This window comes from Larus michahellis, chromosome 1, assembly GCF_964199755.1.
Source record: "Larus michahellis chromosome 1, bLarMic1.1, whole genome shotgun sequence".
NCBI lineage: Eukaryota > Metazoa > Chordata > Aves > Charadriiformes > Laridae > Larus > Larus michahellis.
The window spans coordinates 16770685-16787022 of record NC_133896.1 but is presented as its reverse complement, the minus strand read 5'-3'; the positions used below and the strand labels follow the sequence as shown (position 1 = coordinate 16787022).

General features: G+C 37.4%; 1 protein-coding gene across 1 annotated transcript in view; it reads right to left on the bottom strand.

The window, feature by feature from the left end:
* SLC2A13 (solute carrier family 2 member 13) overlaps positions 1–16338 on the bottom strand; it is a 165494-nt gene that overhangs the window by 81255 nt on the left and 67901 nt on the right. Inside the window, exon 4 of the mRNA XM_074583138.1 lies at positions 10458–10566. Coding sequence (XP_074439239.1) covers positions 10458–10566 — 109 coding nt within the window. The remainder of the gene's footprint in view (positions 1–10457; positions 10567–16338) is intronic.

The following is a 16338-nucleotide window of genomic DNA, read 5'->3' as shown; positions in this document are numbered from 1 at the left end:
CATTAAGTTAAAGGTTCAGGTTTGGGGAGAAAAAAAAACAAAACAAACACAACCCCCCCCCCACCCCCAGCCAAACAGGTGTTCAGAACCGGAGAAATAAGCACAAGACTAATATTTAAAGATTTATGAAATGGAAAAAAAAATAATCCAGTGTTTCAAAACAGAATGAGAGCCTATAGTTAAGTAGTTGTTACAGCACCTCACATCAGCACCCTGAACCTGCTTCCTCTGCATTTTGAGAAGGTTTTTTGTTGTTAATTTTTAAACCTGAGGAAAATTATAATGCAAACAAATATCCACCTCAATATCATTTAATGTGTTTGGCAGTCCAGGATGTTTTACATTTGTCTAGGTTTTAGAGAGGGAGGTTGTTCGGTTTTGATGGGGTTTTTTTAATAATAAATGGATAAATTATGAGAATTATCAGAAGAAAAGTGGGATGTAAAAATTTAATTTAAGGAAAACAGCCTTTTCGTTTAAATTTACAGTCATCTTCTATTGTATGTCTATTAATTCCAACACCAAGAAACTCCAAATATGTTATTTCTAATACATCCTCTGTTGTTGTAAAAGTGTAAGCAATTAGAAATGATGAGTGTTTCCTACTTCCCTCGAGACACTCAATCTAATATCTCTAAGTACTAAACTATGTTCTGATAATCATTCTAGATTTTACTTAATTTCATCCTATTACTCCCATTACATATCATTTTGAACTACTTCCCAGACATTCCTGGTACTCAAACCTTCAAGACTTTTATACCCGAATTACCTATTCTTTGATCTGCAACACTTAGGACAAGGATGTATCTGTAAAAGCCATCTTCCAAAAGCTCTGGCTAGTTAGATTGACAAAGCAAGCAGCTTCTTAAATAAGATGAACATTTTATAGCTTTAATCTAGTTAATAACTCCATCATGATTCACTGGTTTGTTTTCCTCCCCCCCCCCCCCCCTTTAAGTCTTTAAGTGGCTTAAAGCTGTGATTTTCCTTTTCTATTTCAAAAGGAATGAGAACGTGAAATGCGCTGAGAACAGGCATTAGCAGTCAGAAGCTTCAGCCTGAGAAGGAACCTTGAAGCTTGATGTATGGCACTGCCCAAATAACCCAAGTCACAGATTTTTGTTTGGTTTATGGTGAATTGCAAATCTATACTTATAAACTGTCTCAGATCGATTTCTGGCCATCACACAAGGCCAGCACAACAGGAGAAGAAAGATTCACTTTCTTTTAATCTTATTTTTAATTGGAAACTTAGCACAGTATAGTTTCACTGCTAGCAACACTGATACACAGGCGACTTGTTTTTAATACAGATTTACCCTCTTACTTGTATCCTAAACATCCTCTCACAGTTATTTCAACTGATAAATTACAGCCTTTGGAGCTAAGCCATTAAACCCTTAAGCTGCGCAGGGTTTTGTAGGCCATCTCCAACAAGCACACATGAGAATATTTAAGAAAAATGTTTCACCTTTTAAACAAAACTTCTATAGCACAAGTTGTCTTGAAAACACAGCAAATGATACATAAACTTTAGCAACATCGTGACAGCTTTCCAAATGTTCAAGTTTACTGAGCCGCGTTCTTGTGCCTCAAGCACAAGATACATCCATCTAGATTACTCAGTCTTGCAGTTTGCTGGATAATTACAAAATCAAAATGAAGGCTAAGGTCTAACTATTCGCCATAATTCTTGCACAGGTTTAGAGCTATTTAAGATGCCCAGTAGTATGACCTGCTATTTTCTCTCCGCATCCCTCTCCATGGCCAATACCCACCACCAACCCCCACCCTCTTGTCAGGAGGAACTAGGATTTGTGCAGGTCGTGGTAATTCCCAACAGAAGCAGTTAGCAGCCTGTTTCCTCCCCATGGAGCAAATAGTTAATTTTTTTTCCTCAAACGTGCTGCTGTTTTCCTTAGCCAGCAAATGTTTCATTTGCCTGTTTGGTTTTTAGTTCTTGGATGTAGCTATTGGCATCCTGTCATCAACACATTTGTGTTTCAGCCACTTCATAGCGGATTTACTAAGGCACACTCCCCTTAGCAGGTTGTACTCCCTTCCCACGTCGGTATTTTCTAATGACCGAGAAGAAGAAACAACATCAGAAATGGTTCTGTAGAAACTATGGTCAGACTTCTCCTTGACCTGCACCGAGGGGGAGGAGAAGGCAAACAGAAACAGGGAATGGAAAGGACTGACTCTGCCAACATGGCCATTTCCCAGGTGCTGTAAATACAGCCTCTGGTTCCTGTAGACAGCATTTGATGAAAAGGTGTTTAACATTTCTGCTACCTGCTCCACCAGCATCTTCACTGCTGGCTTGTAAACCGCTTCTGCCCAAACTAAGGCCCTGTACTTCAAGCAACAATTTAATCTCCAAATCAGTTTGTCCCTGCTCAGAGTTCCAAAGCCATCGCTTCTCTCTCTAGGCTGTGTGATAATTTTCCAAATTTAAGTGGAAAGATTTCCACAAAGAAACTAACCGTTCAGTTCAGACCTGACAAGTTACTGAAGGAAAAAAATAAAAATAAAAAACTATGTTGCAGGGCTTAGAAAACTTAGAGCATAGGCTGGTTTCTATGCAACAAACTAGTATCCAATAAGGACAAGTTGGCGACTATCAGCTGTTTGGAGCTTTTTTTAATTGCCTACGGAAAAATGGTTGCTGAACGTGCAAAACTTTCAAAATACCAGAGTAAGGGTTTCATTTTCCTTCGAGTACTATGAAATCGATACAGGCAGCTTCCATAAACTCTCATTTAGAATATTTTACATTGAGTAATACGAAATTACTTTATTTATTAACTACAATTTGTTCCTCTCAAGAGCTGTAATAAATTAAAAACATTATTTCTGTGTATCAAACGTAACAGAGACATTTGGTATAACAGGAGTCACCTTTTCTAGTGTGCTTGACTAGACCAGAGTTCCATTTAGTTGTTTTTCCAAAAATATGTAGTCTATCTAAAAAGCATCTGTAGGCTGTATAAGTCCAAAGAGGCATCTCTCTTCTCCACTGAAGTTTTTTACATTTATGAGTCTGCATGCAGTACTATATAAAGCATCTTGCAATATGGAGGAAGGACAATAAAGTATTATTAAGGGTCACTCCTCCAAAAGAAGTTCTTGGAAAGATTTATTAAAATCTAATAAAATATTTAAGGGATTATTATCTGAAAAGCAAGAGGACCTGCAACATAAGATTTCTTTTTGTTTTATTAAACATCTTCTAAAGTCTATGGGGAAAATTTAAGAGGAAGATATAAACTGGACAGTTTACTCAAAGAAAAATAAATATTGAAGGATGAAAACCTAAGCAGAGAGCAGCCTCAACGTTCTGGAGTCATCAGAGAAAATTAGACTTGTTAATTACAAAGCTGTCTCAAAACCTTCTTGACAACATTACAAAGTTCATATCTGAAAAAACATCAATGCAATTCTCCCTCCTTCAGTCAGACTTAAAGCACAGTTGGATCTGAGAGTACTGAAGAACACCTGAGGTGACAAGTTACTGGCCATGCAAAAACAATGGCCACATGGCAGTCTGCTTGGTAATTATTGTGGCCTGATTTAAATTTAAGTGGAGACTACAATAAGAGATATATTGTTCTTAAGTAACTGCTGTGCAACTTGGGTGACATTTTAGCATTGTGTAAGTTTGGGTTTTGTTTTAGTTTGTTTATTGTTGGTTTTGGGTTTTGTTTTGGGTTTTTTTTTGTTTGGTTGGGTTTTTTTTAATGAAGTATGCTACTTTCTGCATTTTGTTTTAAAATGCACAGCCAGAGAACACAACAGAAATGTATACAACATTAAAAAACAAGGCTTGAATACAAACCACAAGAAAAATGTGAACAGCCATTACTTTCTGCCAGTAGAACTTTTGTTCACAGATCTCAACAACTATTCTCCAATATCCAAATCAACAGTCAATACTTAGCAAAGTCTCATTTCAATGACCAACCTACTCATTATAAAACTGCCATAATTTGTAAATATGTTAATTCATTAATTATAAATCTGTCTATGGCTGCTGATGCTGAAGGAGGAGAGAAGGTTGCTACTACTGGAGCTGTAATTCACAAAACAAGGTACTTATTCAAGAAACTTCAAGAAAAAATTAAATGATTTATCTGCAGTCACTGTCCTATGTTTTCTATTCAGTATTTCATTTGAAGAAAATTAAAAACTGGAATTTAAAGTCAAGTTTCTTAGTCTCGACTTTCAGCATCCCTCACGGTGTTAAGTCACACGTCCCTGTCAAGGCAGCCACCCCCAGGAGCAGAAGCACCAAGCGCTGCTACAAGCCCTGCTCAGCCCCACGGCTACCGAGAGGTGCGTGCTGCCCCACGCTTGCTTCAGCGCAGAGAAGCGAAGGTTTACAGCTCCTCCTGGGTTCCAGCTCTGCAATTGCTGCACAATAGACCCGGCAATTAAACCTGTCGGAAAATGTGCTTTGCTTCCATTCAACTCCTCTCTAGCCTCTATTAAACTTCAGAAGTATCCTGGCTTCTTTCCAGTCCCACTCCTGTTCTCTTTCATTCTTCCATTCACATTCAGTATGATATTAGTTCACTTTTCATGTTAATTGTTTTAATAATCTTATCTTTAAACCTTCAATTTCCACTCGTTACATAACCTCCTCTTGTCCTCTTTTGTCTTTTCCTTCTTTCTTTTATCCAGCTTTTTTCCCCCTCTCTCATTAGTCTGAGCTTTTTTTCCTTCTCCATATAGTATTTTCTTCCACTCTATTTCTTGCCAGCTGGAAAAAAGATGCTTCTTTTTATCATCTCCATTTTTTTTTGTTCTTTTTTTTTGCTTGCACAGATTAAAAAACCAAGACTGTTCGAGCTCAAAAGCATCTGTGGACCAAATCCAAACACCAATACATTTTACATGTGGATTCACTTAACTTTTAGGAGATGCAAGGATATCTTAACAATAAAAAAACATTTTATTAACTAGGAATAACAGATCGCGTACACCAGCAAAAAAACAAGCTTAACAAAAACGCTGAGGGCCATAAGCTCTCCCTGTTGACACATTATACCACTTCTCTATTGCAGAAAGCTTTTCTAACACAATGTGAAAAGATAGTGGCAAATGACTAAACCAGCATCACACATCAAGCTTAGTGTTTCAACTGCATAACATAATATTTTGTTTGGCTTTCATCAAGTCCACTTAAAGTTTTGTGAGAATAGGAATAATCAAGATGATACAGCTGTCTCTTCAATCTTATCTCAGATTTATAGTCTCGATGGCACAGGCAGCCTGCGTGAACGTCCATCAGCTCACTCAAAACTAGCAAGCCCCCAAAAGAGCAGCAGAAATGCCAGCGCAGGCCACAATATCTATGTGCAGTTCTGACAAGACAATACTGAACTCACTCCAAGTACGGCTAAATTACTGCTTAGTATTCAAGAGAACTCAGAATTTTTTCCAAAAGTTTTCTTCCCCGTTGTTTTTTTTTTGTTTTTTTTTTTTTTTTGACTGCAATGAAGCTCCACAGTACCAGAAATGTCTTCAGAAGTCCTAGTCCTGCAGGAATGTGAGAATAGAGCTAAACCATCCACGTATTCTATTGAGGTTTTTCACCAATCTGAAATAGGCAAATCCTTCCAGCCCCACCCTCTTCCTACAGCATCCCTAAAAAAGAAATTTCTTACTTTTTTTAATATTATTTTGGTTTTTAAAGAAGAAACTGATGAAAAAAATTTAGCTTCAAGTTTTACTCTTAAAATGGTCCTCCTACCCCAAGTTTTAACCATGGGCCACTGTGGGCTTGAAAATATCTAAACACTGTTTTAACAAAATTCTGGGATATGTTACTATTAAAAAGCTAAGTTGCAGTAACTGCATTCCTGGAATATAACTTTCTTCACAGGGCCTTTTTCAGTCTCCTGTCAGCCAGATTTGTGTCTCCACGCTTGAAGCGGTGAGCTTCAGTTTTCAAGATGAGAAAATATCAGAATGATAAGAAACTGAAAAGTTAAACCATTTCAGACCTGCTCGCAGCAGTGTGAGAGATGCTTGTCTGAAATTGTATGACTTTACTTTTTACAGGTCAGTTAAGCTGGCAAAAGTCATGACAAAAAGGAAACGTTTTTTCTACTTCAGGCACTCCGTCAAACAGCAGTGGTATCCTTGTTCTTAGGAAAAAAAGGAATCAAAGCAATAGGTCACTGAGCTTTATTCTTTTACTGACTAAATGTATCATGCTAGAATTTGTTCCTGTGAGAGTCACACTCTCCTTAGCCTATTTTTGCATTTTGCTTCTCTTTTAGATCCACCTCCTCAATGCAGAGGTTGCTCCTCATGTCGTTCTCACCACTTCAAAAACATCCTGTTCGTGACGAGCGTTTCTGATTCCTCATGGTTGGATGTTACGCACAGACATGGCTGATTCAAGTACAATATAAAACTATTTCTGTGCCAAAACTAGATCAGCTTATGGCACGACGGGATGGACAGAGCACAGCCCTCAACAGTTCTTACAGAAGTTTTCCTAGTTTTCCTCTCCCCATCCTCGAGAGAAATCCAACTGCACGTGGACTTTGTTGCTCTCATTGGCTTCACTACTGATACTCAACTTTTAACTAGAAAATATATCATAGATTTCTGAACTCTTAAGCGTGGAAGGTCAAGATGTTTGTTGCTGTCTCTATGTGTTTCTTGTAGGTATTTTTCTGCTTTTTAGGATCTCTTCTACTCCTGGGTACGCTCAGCAATTATTTTTAGACCCCTGCAAAATTCCTTTATATAATTTCCTACCTCTAACACCCATACTTTTTGATTCAAACTTTTGTTTTCTTAAATGGAAGAGTTACTCAGTAAAGCATCTACAAATTGGGGAAGTATTAAATAATTCTACAATTCTATAAGGAATTCCTCCTTATATTTTCATTTCATTTTCCTGCTTTGTGATTTGATTATGTGGTGTTCCCTTTAAATGAGTTTTTCAGACACACACAAACTCACTCCTATGGCCTCACTTTCTTACAGCAAAATAAAAGATTTAACTAATTATTTTATATCAGAAATAGTGGAAAACCTCAAGCCAGAAGATTAGAACAAGTCAGGGCCCATCATGGATGCTGCCATGTTAAGTTCACTGGTCACAGTATAGAAGAGTCCTATGGAAACACATAAGGGGCAAAGGGGCAACCAGAGGCTAAATTCTCTGCCAGGCAAAGCCAGGCAACAGCAAGTTGGGGTCATCAGCCCCTTCTCCTATAGCCTAGAAAGGGGTATACCCAGAGAAGAGGATTCAAAGCAGAACCAAAGTTACAATGAACAATGACCGTCAAAACATTTTGGGGGCTGGTTTTGGTAAGCAACTTTGCAAAACCACAGAAGGAAAGTCCACAGAATCTGTCCACAGAATCCTCCAACCATAACCAATGCCTGTTTTCCTGCTGCAACAGAACAGCAAGCCCAGAATGACACAACGAAACATGGAGAGAAAAATAGTGCTTAGAGCTAATACAATCTGACGGTTCCTTAAGGTACCATTTAATTACTGCATTAAAAAGCAATCCCCAATTTCTTTGTAAGCAAACCATCAACAGACAGCTGCTTACTTATATTTGAAAAATGTCCTTTCATAGGAGGCTGTTTGTCTTGCATACCTGATAACTAAATATTTAGTTATACTGGATTATTAAAAAAATACTGGATATTGCAAATGGTTTACAAGCCAGTCCTTTAACAACAGTGCCTTCATGTGTTTATTATAGGCATTTTCTTATTTTAAAGCTAAGATTCAACTATGTTTTATAGTTGTAGTTCTGTCCTCCTACACATCCACAAGCAAATTAGGTCAATTCCAAACTATTTTAAAACCTCCTACATAGAAAGGAGTTTGAGATTTTAAAACATATGAAGTTTAAAATAAACGAAGTCAACCTACCAGTGTCATAAACCTTGTGAACAGTCAATTTTGCTAGCCTAATAAGGCATCCTAAAGTCGTAAGAACCAAAAAGTGAGAATGACTGTCCTTGGCCAAAAGTTGCATCCACATCATGTTTAATAACATTTTAATAAAGTTTATTATATAAGTTTCCCTAATTAACTTCTAAACTTACTTCTACATTTGGCATGAGTAACATCCCGTGGCAGTAAGTTCCACTATGTAATTATGTGTTGCATGAAAAAATGTTTATTTTAAACCTACTGCTGGGTAAGAGTCATCAAAATTGTGTTATAAGAAATGATGAATACTCATGTTCTCTCCATCTTCTCCCTAAGATAAGTAGCTTTATACACCTTTGCATTTCTTTCTAACTCATTTCTCTTCCAAGCTGCAGAGTCCTAACCATCCTGTTCAAAGGCATCTCTTTCCCCATACGTAATCTCATTTATCCTTACTAAAAGAAAGAGTATCTGCAATTGTTTGTACTATTACAGGTCAGTCATGGATGCCACCATGATGATTGTATAGGACTATAACGCAACTTCAAGGCCTCTTTTTTGAGTAGTAACAATTTAGACTGCCATGCATGTTAGCCAGTTCCCCTCTGCAAGCATTATTACATAATATTGTATAATTAATGCACTTGCCGTTTTATTAATTTGTTATCTTGTACTATCTTCCCCCAACTGTTCACGTTCACAGATTTGGGGATCGTAATATCGTGAATGGTGTATGAGCGCAAGCTGTTATTTTGCTCTTTAGCTCCTTTCACAGACATTAAAGCAGCAAAGATCTCCACATAGATCCCTGTAGGAGTCTACTCTTGGCTTGTTATTACCGATCTTTTATTCTTACCCTCTTTTTTCCTATCTTAAAAAGTTATTAACCTGAGAGAGCTTTTCTCCTACTTTTGTGACCATCTGGTTTCTTCAAGAAACTTCAGCATCAACTGTCACGGAGTAGGATGGTTAGTGCATATGAGATATATAGTTCTAACACGACCGCAAATTCACATCCAACCAAACTGCAAGCTATAATCTGTCTATAACAATCATGTTGGCTCTTTGTTATTTTATATTTTCCATGTACACGTTCATTTTTCATATTTATAAACACACATCATCTCATTTGGCTCTACAACAGTTTTAATTCATTTTGATAAGGGCAGGAAAAAAAAAAATCTTTCTGGGCTTTAGCTTCATGTAGATTATGCTACATTTCCGAATTCAGTGACTATGTACTCAAATTACTCTAGACCTGTTGGGTGTACCCTCATTAGTCCAAGCAATTTTTTATTATTCATTTTGATCAGCTTGTTCTAGAAGTCCTTCCCCTAACACTTGAATTTGAAACAGACCATCTCAGACACCTCAAGTAAGCTGCAGTGCCGGAACCTTTATGTTTCCTCCATAATTAACACATATGCAAAAAGAGTCTTTGTAAGATTTGTTGCTAAAGATTTATCTTCTGCTACTGTTCTCACAATGTCTTGATCCTTACTGGGCATGGAAACTATTAGGTCTCTTGCTTTTGATGTGCCTGTAGAATTTCTCCAAGTTCCTTTCCGAGCCTGTGTTCTGGTTTTCACACATAACTTACCAGTTACGCATTCTCCCGTTTTCCACATTTGGTTACAATTTCTACTTGATAAAGTCTCTTTTTGCCTATTACAGATTTCCCTCCTTTACAGTTTACCAATACTGAGTTTGGGGTTTTTTTCCCCCCTTGTGATAGATGGCATTTATTTACTTAGAGGTATTTACTCTAACATTTAGCATGGCAGCTCTTGATACCAGTAAAAGCTTTATCCTTTTGGCTCTTCCTTTTAACTATTCCCCAACAAGCTTGCTCCCTCACATGTAGTTCTCTCCGTAAGATATTACTGCAATATATTTTACACTTGCTCTTAAAACAATATGGAAATTGTATTTGTTACAGTTACTCTTGTAGAGTTGCTCAACAGTAATTTAATCTTAAACTAGGTCTTGTGCCCTGCACATTTGCCAAGAGCTGCTCCTCTTGTGAGCTGACAGCTTATCAGAACACATGATGTATTGTCCTTCACTTCTGCATTTACTGAGTCTTCATACACATAACAGAACTGTGTAATAACAGGAAATGTTTCTTCCCTCAGCATCTTACCTCCTTTAGCACTTCACAGTAAGTTTCCATCTCATTTACACGGTCAACAGTTTAATCCTCACAGTATTTGGATCTATTTGCACATACGTTCAAGCTTTAAGTGTACTTTCTTATCTAGACATATGTAGCTTTGACCGTAAAGCCTAACATATAGTAATACATCCCCCAGTTTGCATCCTCATCTCTATATAAACATTTGCCCTTATACTAACATCCTCTTGTACCAATTTTCTGAGACGCCAAATATGTCAATATCTGGATTTCAAACCAGCATTCTGGCTCACTCACTCAATTTTTCACATTTCAGATTTTGTCCAGAAGCCCATCTATAACTGCTAATGGTCTAATTGTCTTTTTCTTACATTTTATAAAGAGAAGCAAGCAGTAAATACATACATGACGGTGTTAATCCCTGACAGTTGTTGAAACATCTGCAGACCACAACCCACAATTAAGGCTCTTCGAGTTGGAGGGTATGTTAGCATTCTGCAGATCACAGGTCCAGCTTAAAAAAAAAACACACAACAACAAAAGAATACGTAATAGTTCTTAAGTGATCGCTATCAAGACAACGTTCCCAGGCATAACAGGCTTTGCACCTTAGTTTCAAACAAACTTGGACTATTTCAATTATTTTTGAAAAACATGATCATTTCAGTTCTGCTTTTCTGAACTGTACAAAGAAGATTATCAGGAAGCCCAGGCAAAAAAAATGAAACCATTTTTGTACACAGCGTATACTTACACTACTGGTGGCACATGTACATTTCTCCTATATCATACTAACCGGCTGCATATCTGCTGCAGCTGAATGTACTCAAAGTTATCACAAAATATCATTGTTGTTTCCTTTCTAAAAGCTCCCACTGTTACTGAGAGGTTATTTCAGAAATGCCATTATTCACTGCTCAGATTTGGATCTTGCAGACAAAGTGTTCTCCCTAGTCCTCCAAAGACCCAATTTCCACATACCACTTGCAAGTGTGAGTACCCTGAAGGTACGGGATAGATCTATTCTGCACAGCTGTAACACCAGCAGAGGGAGCATAAATTAATTAATTTTTTTTCCATACCTTTGACAGCAATGGTACGAGAGCAGAAAATGCAGAAAACAGTTTCTCAATAAAGAGAAACCCAAAAATTTCTGGCAAACAGAGAAAGTTTTCTTCTTTGTAAATTTTAAATTTTCATACTATCCTATTAAAAAAAAAGTAATACAGAAAGCTATATGACATCAGGCAAAAATTTAAGACACTTTACTCCCTCACTTACTTGAATTTCTTACTGCCCAGAGTGGTGTTTAGGGCAGAACATAGTCTGGTGAAAAAAATTATGTTTTATACATCTTATCACATCTGGTGTACCCACTCAGAACACCTAATATAGATCACAATAAGTACAATTCAAAATAGTTGCCATAAAAAAAAAAAAGAAAAAGGAGGTGAAGAAGATCTACATTTTTACATTTCCAAAGTCTTTCCTGAATGTGCAGAAAATATTAAATGTGTTGATTCAGCATAAAAACCTATATGGGTCTGTTAGAGAAGAATAATTTACATGCAAAAAGTTTCAGCGTCAGAAAGCTGACAATCTGTAAACAGTTGCAATAGCGGAACTTAAGAAGGGGGTTAAGATAACATTTTCTTCATTGAAAGATAATCAGACCTGCCTAAGAAAAACCTATATTCATTAAAAATTAAGGTATTTGTAATTCATGTCTCAATTGCATCACCACTTAACTTTGTTTCTTTATTATTAACAGCAGAATGCAGTCTGACAAAATTTCCAGCTGGCTTCCAAGTAACATTAACGTTCAGACAATACACGGTCCCACCTGCCCTTCCATATAGACACACCACTACCTTCAAAGTGTCTCTACTTGAGTGAAATACACTGACAAGTAGAGCCAACATATGTATCTGGCAAGACATTCTCAAGCGAGACACATAGTATCACTGGGCAGACAAGTATATCAAAGGATTCAGCAGTCAAAGTGGCATTTCCTCGGTGGAAAACCAACAAAACCAGCACTCCCTCTTAGCTAGGAGCAGTCTGGAGCTCAGACATAACTCTTAGATTTCTCTTCGACTCCAAGCTTCATAAAGGAAAAAGATTTACTATGCAACCATGAACCTTAATTCATGAAAAACAGCCCTCAGGTTTTCACACTGGGCATCACACCTGAGCATGGAGGCTTTGGGCTTAAAAACCTTTGTCTGGCAACTGATTCTGCAGGATCTGTCATGAACCCAGGCTGCTCGATGCCTAGGAGATATCTCCCGTTCTTCATAAACTTCCTATAAAGTCCTTAATGGAGTTCAAAATCCATCTTTATCTTCAAAGGACCTTACAGCTGACCTAAATCTCAAAGTCCACCACCAATGACTCTGCTCATTGAGTAAGCTAGAACTTTACAGCAGGGGCTGTTAGGAAAGGAAGCAGAAATGTCCTGAGGAACTGATGTGAAGTTTTTAACAATTCCTGATCTACTCAGCTATTTGATGAAAGTTACATAAAACTCTGTTCACAATACAGCATTGTACAAAACAATTGGAAAGAACGCATTGAAATGAATAGCTAGAAATTGAAGCAGCTGCTCCCAGACAATGGCTTGCAACTCAGAAAGAGTCATGAACTCTCAACAAAACTTCATCACCCAGATCAGTCTGTATGCCTGAAATGAGGCCCTGCAAAAACGTTAAGACCACATAGCAAAGTTTAGGCCTCTACTCTGGAACTTTAGACTTCAGACATTTAGAGCATCCAGTAAGTTAAATTCCTTAAGTACCTGTAATTTTTCAGACTTCTGATTAATTGTATCAGAAAAATGATGCTAAAAATCATCATGCTTGTTCAAGTCAGAGATTTAAAAGTTTCACTCCAAATCTGTACCATGGCAACCGCACATATCAATAGGCATACAGAAAATTAAAGGATTTTCTTTCATAAAGCTCACAGCCTTCAGGTTTACAAACCAATAAATGGAATGAAAGAAATAAAAGAAATCATTAATCTCTATATTAAAGGAGCTTTACAAACTCCAATAAAAAACCCAAAGGACTTTGACTGCAAGGTGTCTGTTTTTAAAACAGAAAATTAGCGTGAAACATTTTATTAAAATTGTCTACTCCGAAAATTAACTACTACTTTTGCATTTCAATTCTGCCATCCATCTTCTGTTGTGTTCATATACTACAGCCTTAAAACTAAACAACTCTAGGCAAAACACAGTGTTAACAACAGAGAATGTGTCTAAACTGGAAAATTAAAAGCAAGTTTTCAGAATTAAAATACATTTTTCTTCTGAAAATAAGCCTTCTGAAAACTGAAATTGTGCTTCAGGAGTTTCTGATAACCATTAAGTCTGCTGGAAGTTATTACAATAAATTAAAATAGCACAAAACAATAAAATCATTAAATCTTTTAAAAGTAGAGCAACTTAATTTCTCCCAAAACTAGAGGGAAACAGATGATGCCAAAGATAACACCACACAAAAAAATTAAACATTTGGCAATTTTTACAATGGAAAAAATAGACATTTGTCTCCAAAAGTCAGTATTTTTTGTTCATGATACTTCTGCCTTATTTGCTGTTGTTTTCTCTTCAGCTAGGAGATTTAGAAACACTCCTGCATTTGAACTTGAGAAACCACCGAGATATTTGTTTTCCTCCTTCTAATCTATAAATAAAAGTCAAAAGAATGAGACCTCCTAATGTCATGATTAATTTAATGAGGTTAGATTTGGTTGGACTTTTTGTGCTGTGGTTTCAGATAATTACTTTAGCTGAAGTAAATTTCCTTAATGTATATGTTTACAAGGGCTCCAAATATGCTACTGTAAAGGGCAGCTGAAGCTTGCTGTAGGGAGGGTGCCAAACGGCAGCAATAGGTAAAGAGCAATGGAAAAATAAGGACACTGCTGTTGCAGAAGGTGACATTACATGAAGTGGTGATACATGAAGCGTATCGCTGTGGTCTTACTGGCTTTTTCTTAGCCTGCTCTAAACTGTCTACCTACCTAGACATTCAGTCTTACAAGCAAAAGGCAAAAACAGAATTTGGACGTTTGGCTTCACATCTGAAAAAAAACATATTAGCTTACACTGAGCTAAACAGCAGAGGAGGAGCTGCTCTTATCAAATCATTACTTGTGGAAATCAAGTGATGCCTTCCAACTGTCGTATTTTATGAGTGGTCACCTGAAACTTTTAATGCCAGCTTCCTATATTTTAGGTGCTCTTCTTGTTACTAAGCATAACCCACAAGTAAATTAGGCTTAGAAATCGTGAATCACCTGCTAAGGCATTTTGATTTTCCTCTGGAGGTAAAATGGACTGTATGGCAATCATAGGAGCTTGGGTGTGATCCAATGCCAACTAAAAGACAACTTTTCAAAAACAACAAAACAAATAAACCCCTAGTTCTAAAAGGAGATTAAATAATTGTTTATAATAATTTCTATTACAAACTTCCACCTTCGTTTTAGTTTCTCAGACCCATTCTTGTCCTAGTGCCAATCAATACGCTCTCTTCCATCCAGACAAACCTTCAAAGAACCTGTCTACAGAGAAACATCAGTCTGGTGATCAGGGTAACAGAAGACAGACATGGGAACCATTTCTCTGTTTTGCCCTTCCTTACAAAAGGACAGCTTCCAGCCAGCTTTCACTGCATCACCTGCAGAACATTCCTCCACCTAAGACTCCTAAACACTCTAAAGCACTCAGAGCTAGCTATAATTTTCTGCATAGGAATGATATACTACAGTAAACACCCTTTCCCCCTCCTAGCCTATTACATGATTGTTTTCTAGACGTACCAACTTCGTTCATTTTTCCTTTCTGTAAAATTTACCAAATCACAAGAAAATAGAAGTAGCTTTAAGATCAAAACGGCATTATTTATCCTGAGAAGATACAACACAATTTTACCCAGGTATCAAGCTCTTCTGTCTTCAATGTTTTCGGTAACATTGGAAGAACAACTCCCTACACTAGAGGAAGCTTCCTACCCTCATATAGTTCTCTAATACTTTAAGAAAGCTTGCTTGAGTCTTTTTTTCCTTTTTTTTTTTTCCCTTTTTTTTTTTTTTAGCAGTCTAGTCCTCCATCAGCCAAGAATGAGAAAAGACTGTCAGCTTGCCTAATTTTTTTCAGTTTCCCACAGCAAATACATCTAGTAGTATAACAAGACAGCCTGCTCTAAAAGCAAATAAAAGCTAATTAGACATAACCATTTTGGTTCTAGAGAGTTAAGTAGCACAAGGAGTTTTTCCACGCCTAGTTGAACTGAAAGAGGTTTTTTTTGTTTGCTCGGGAAACCTAGATTTCAAATAAATGGTCTCTCCAAATGATCTTTTTAAGCCACACATTGAGAACAGAAACATTAAGAATAAAGGTTTGGTGTTTTGACAGTACATTGGGTTGGTCTTTTGGGAAGCCTGAAAACAAAGCAATTTCCTTTTATCTGAAAAAGGAAAAAAAATCTTTACCTTGATTCCACATTCTTTGATATAAAGCTTTGGTGGCGGAAAATCTATATGACTGAGTACTTGCACAAAGGCAGCAGCACTTACAAATACCTTTGAATAGGACAAGAATCAGTAGCAAGCGGGGAAGCAAAAAAAGGAGTGCATTTTTGGTTCTATATGACATGTTCTTTATAGAAAACAGAAACTACTGTAATGAAGACCTTTAAACCTGGAGAAACCATGACAAAACAGATAACAAACAGAGAAGACTGGCCATTTACATGATGCCAGCAGGAGCTGAGACAAGCGGCCACCGTGACCGAGTTCAGGCGCGTGTAAGAGGGACTCCAGTGCGGTATTGTCAGACCTGAGGAGCAGGGGAAAGAGGGAGAGGGACATTTACCCATTTCTTTGATAGGAAAACTGGGGCAGGGACAGAGGAAAGCAAGGATCACATTGTGCTTTCCTTCTAGCTGTGTCAAGCACCTTAGATAAGGCAGAGGGGTATGCATACCTGCAGCGTGCGACGTGATTTTAGCAAACATTTTTTTTCATGGTCTGCTCTAGACGCAGTTACATAGGAAACAGTAACGCAACCCTCACTTAAAGCTGGAGAAAGCAGATGAGGAAAGATAAGATAATGGAACTAGTATTACACAGGCACAACCAAAGTAAGCCAAGTGTTGTAACAGCCTGCAGAGCTACCCACTCCACTGTCTCATCAAGTCATGAAGTGCAGTGCAGAGCAGAGCATTTAGCAATCTGCAATTAGAAAGCTTCTTTTCTCTCATTCGAAGCTGAGGAA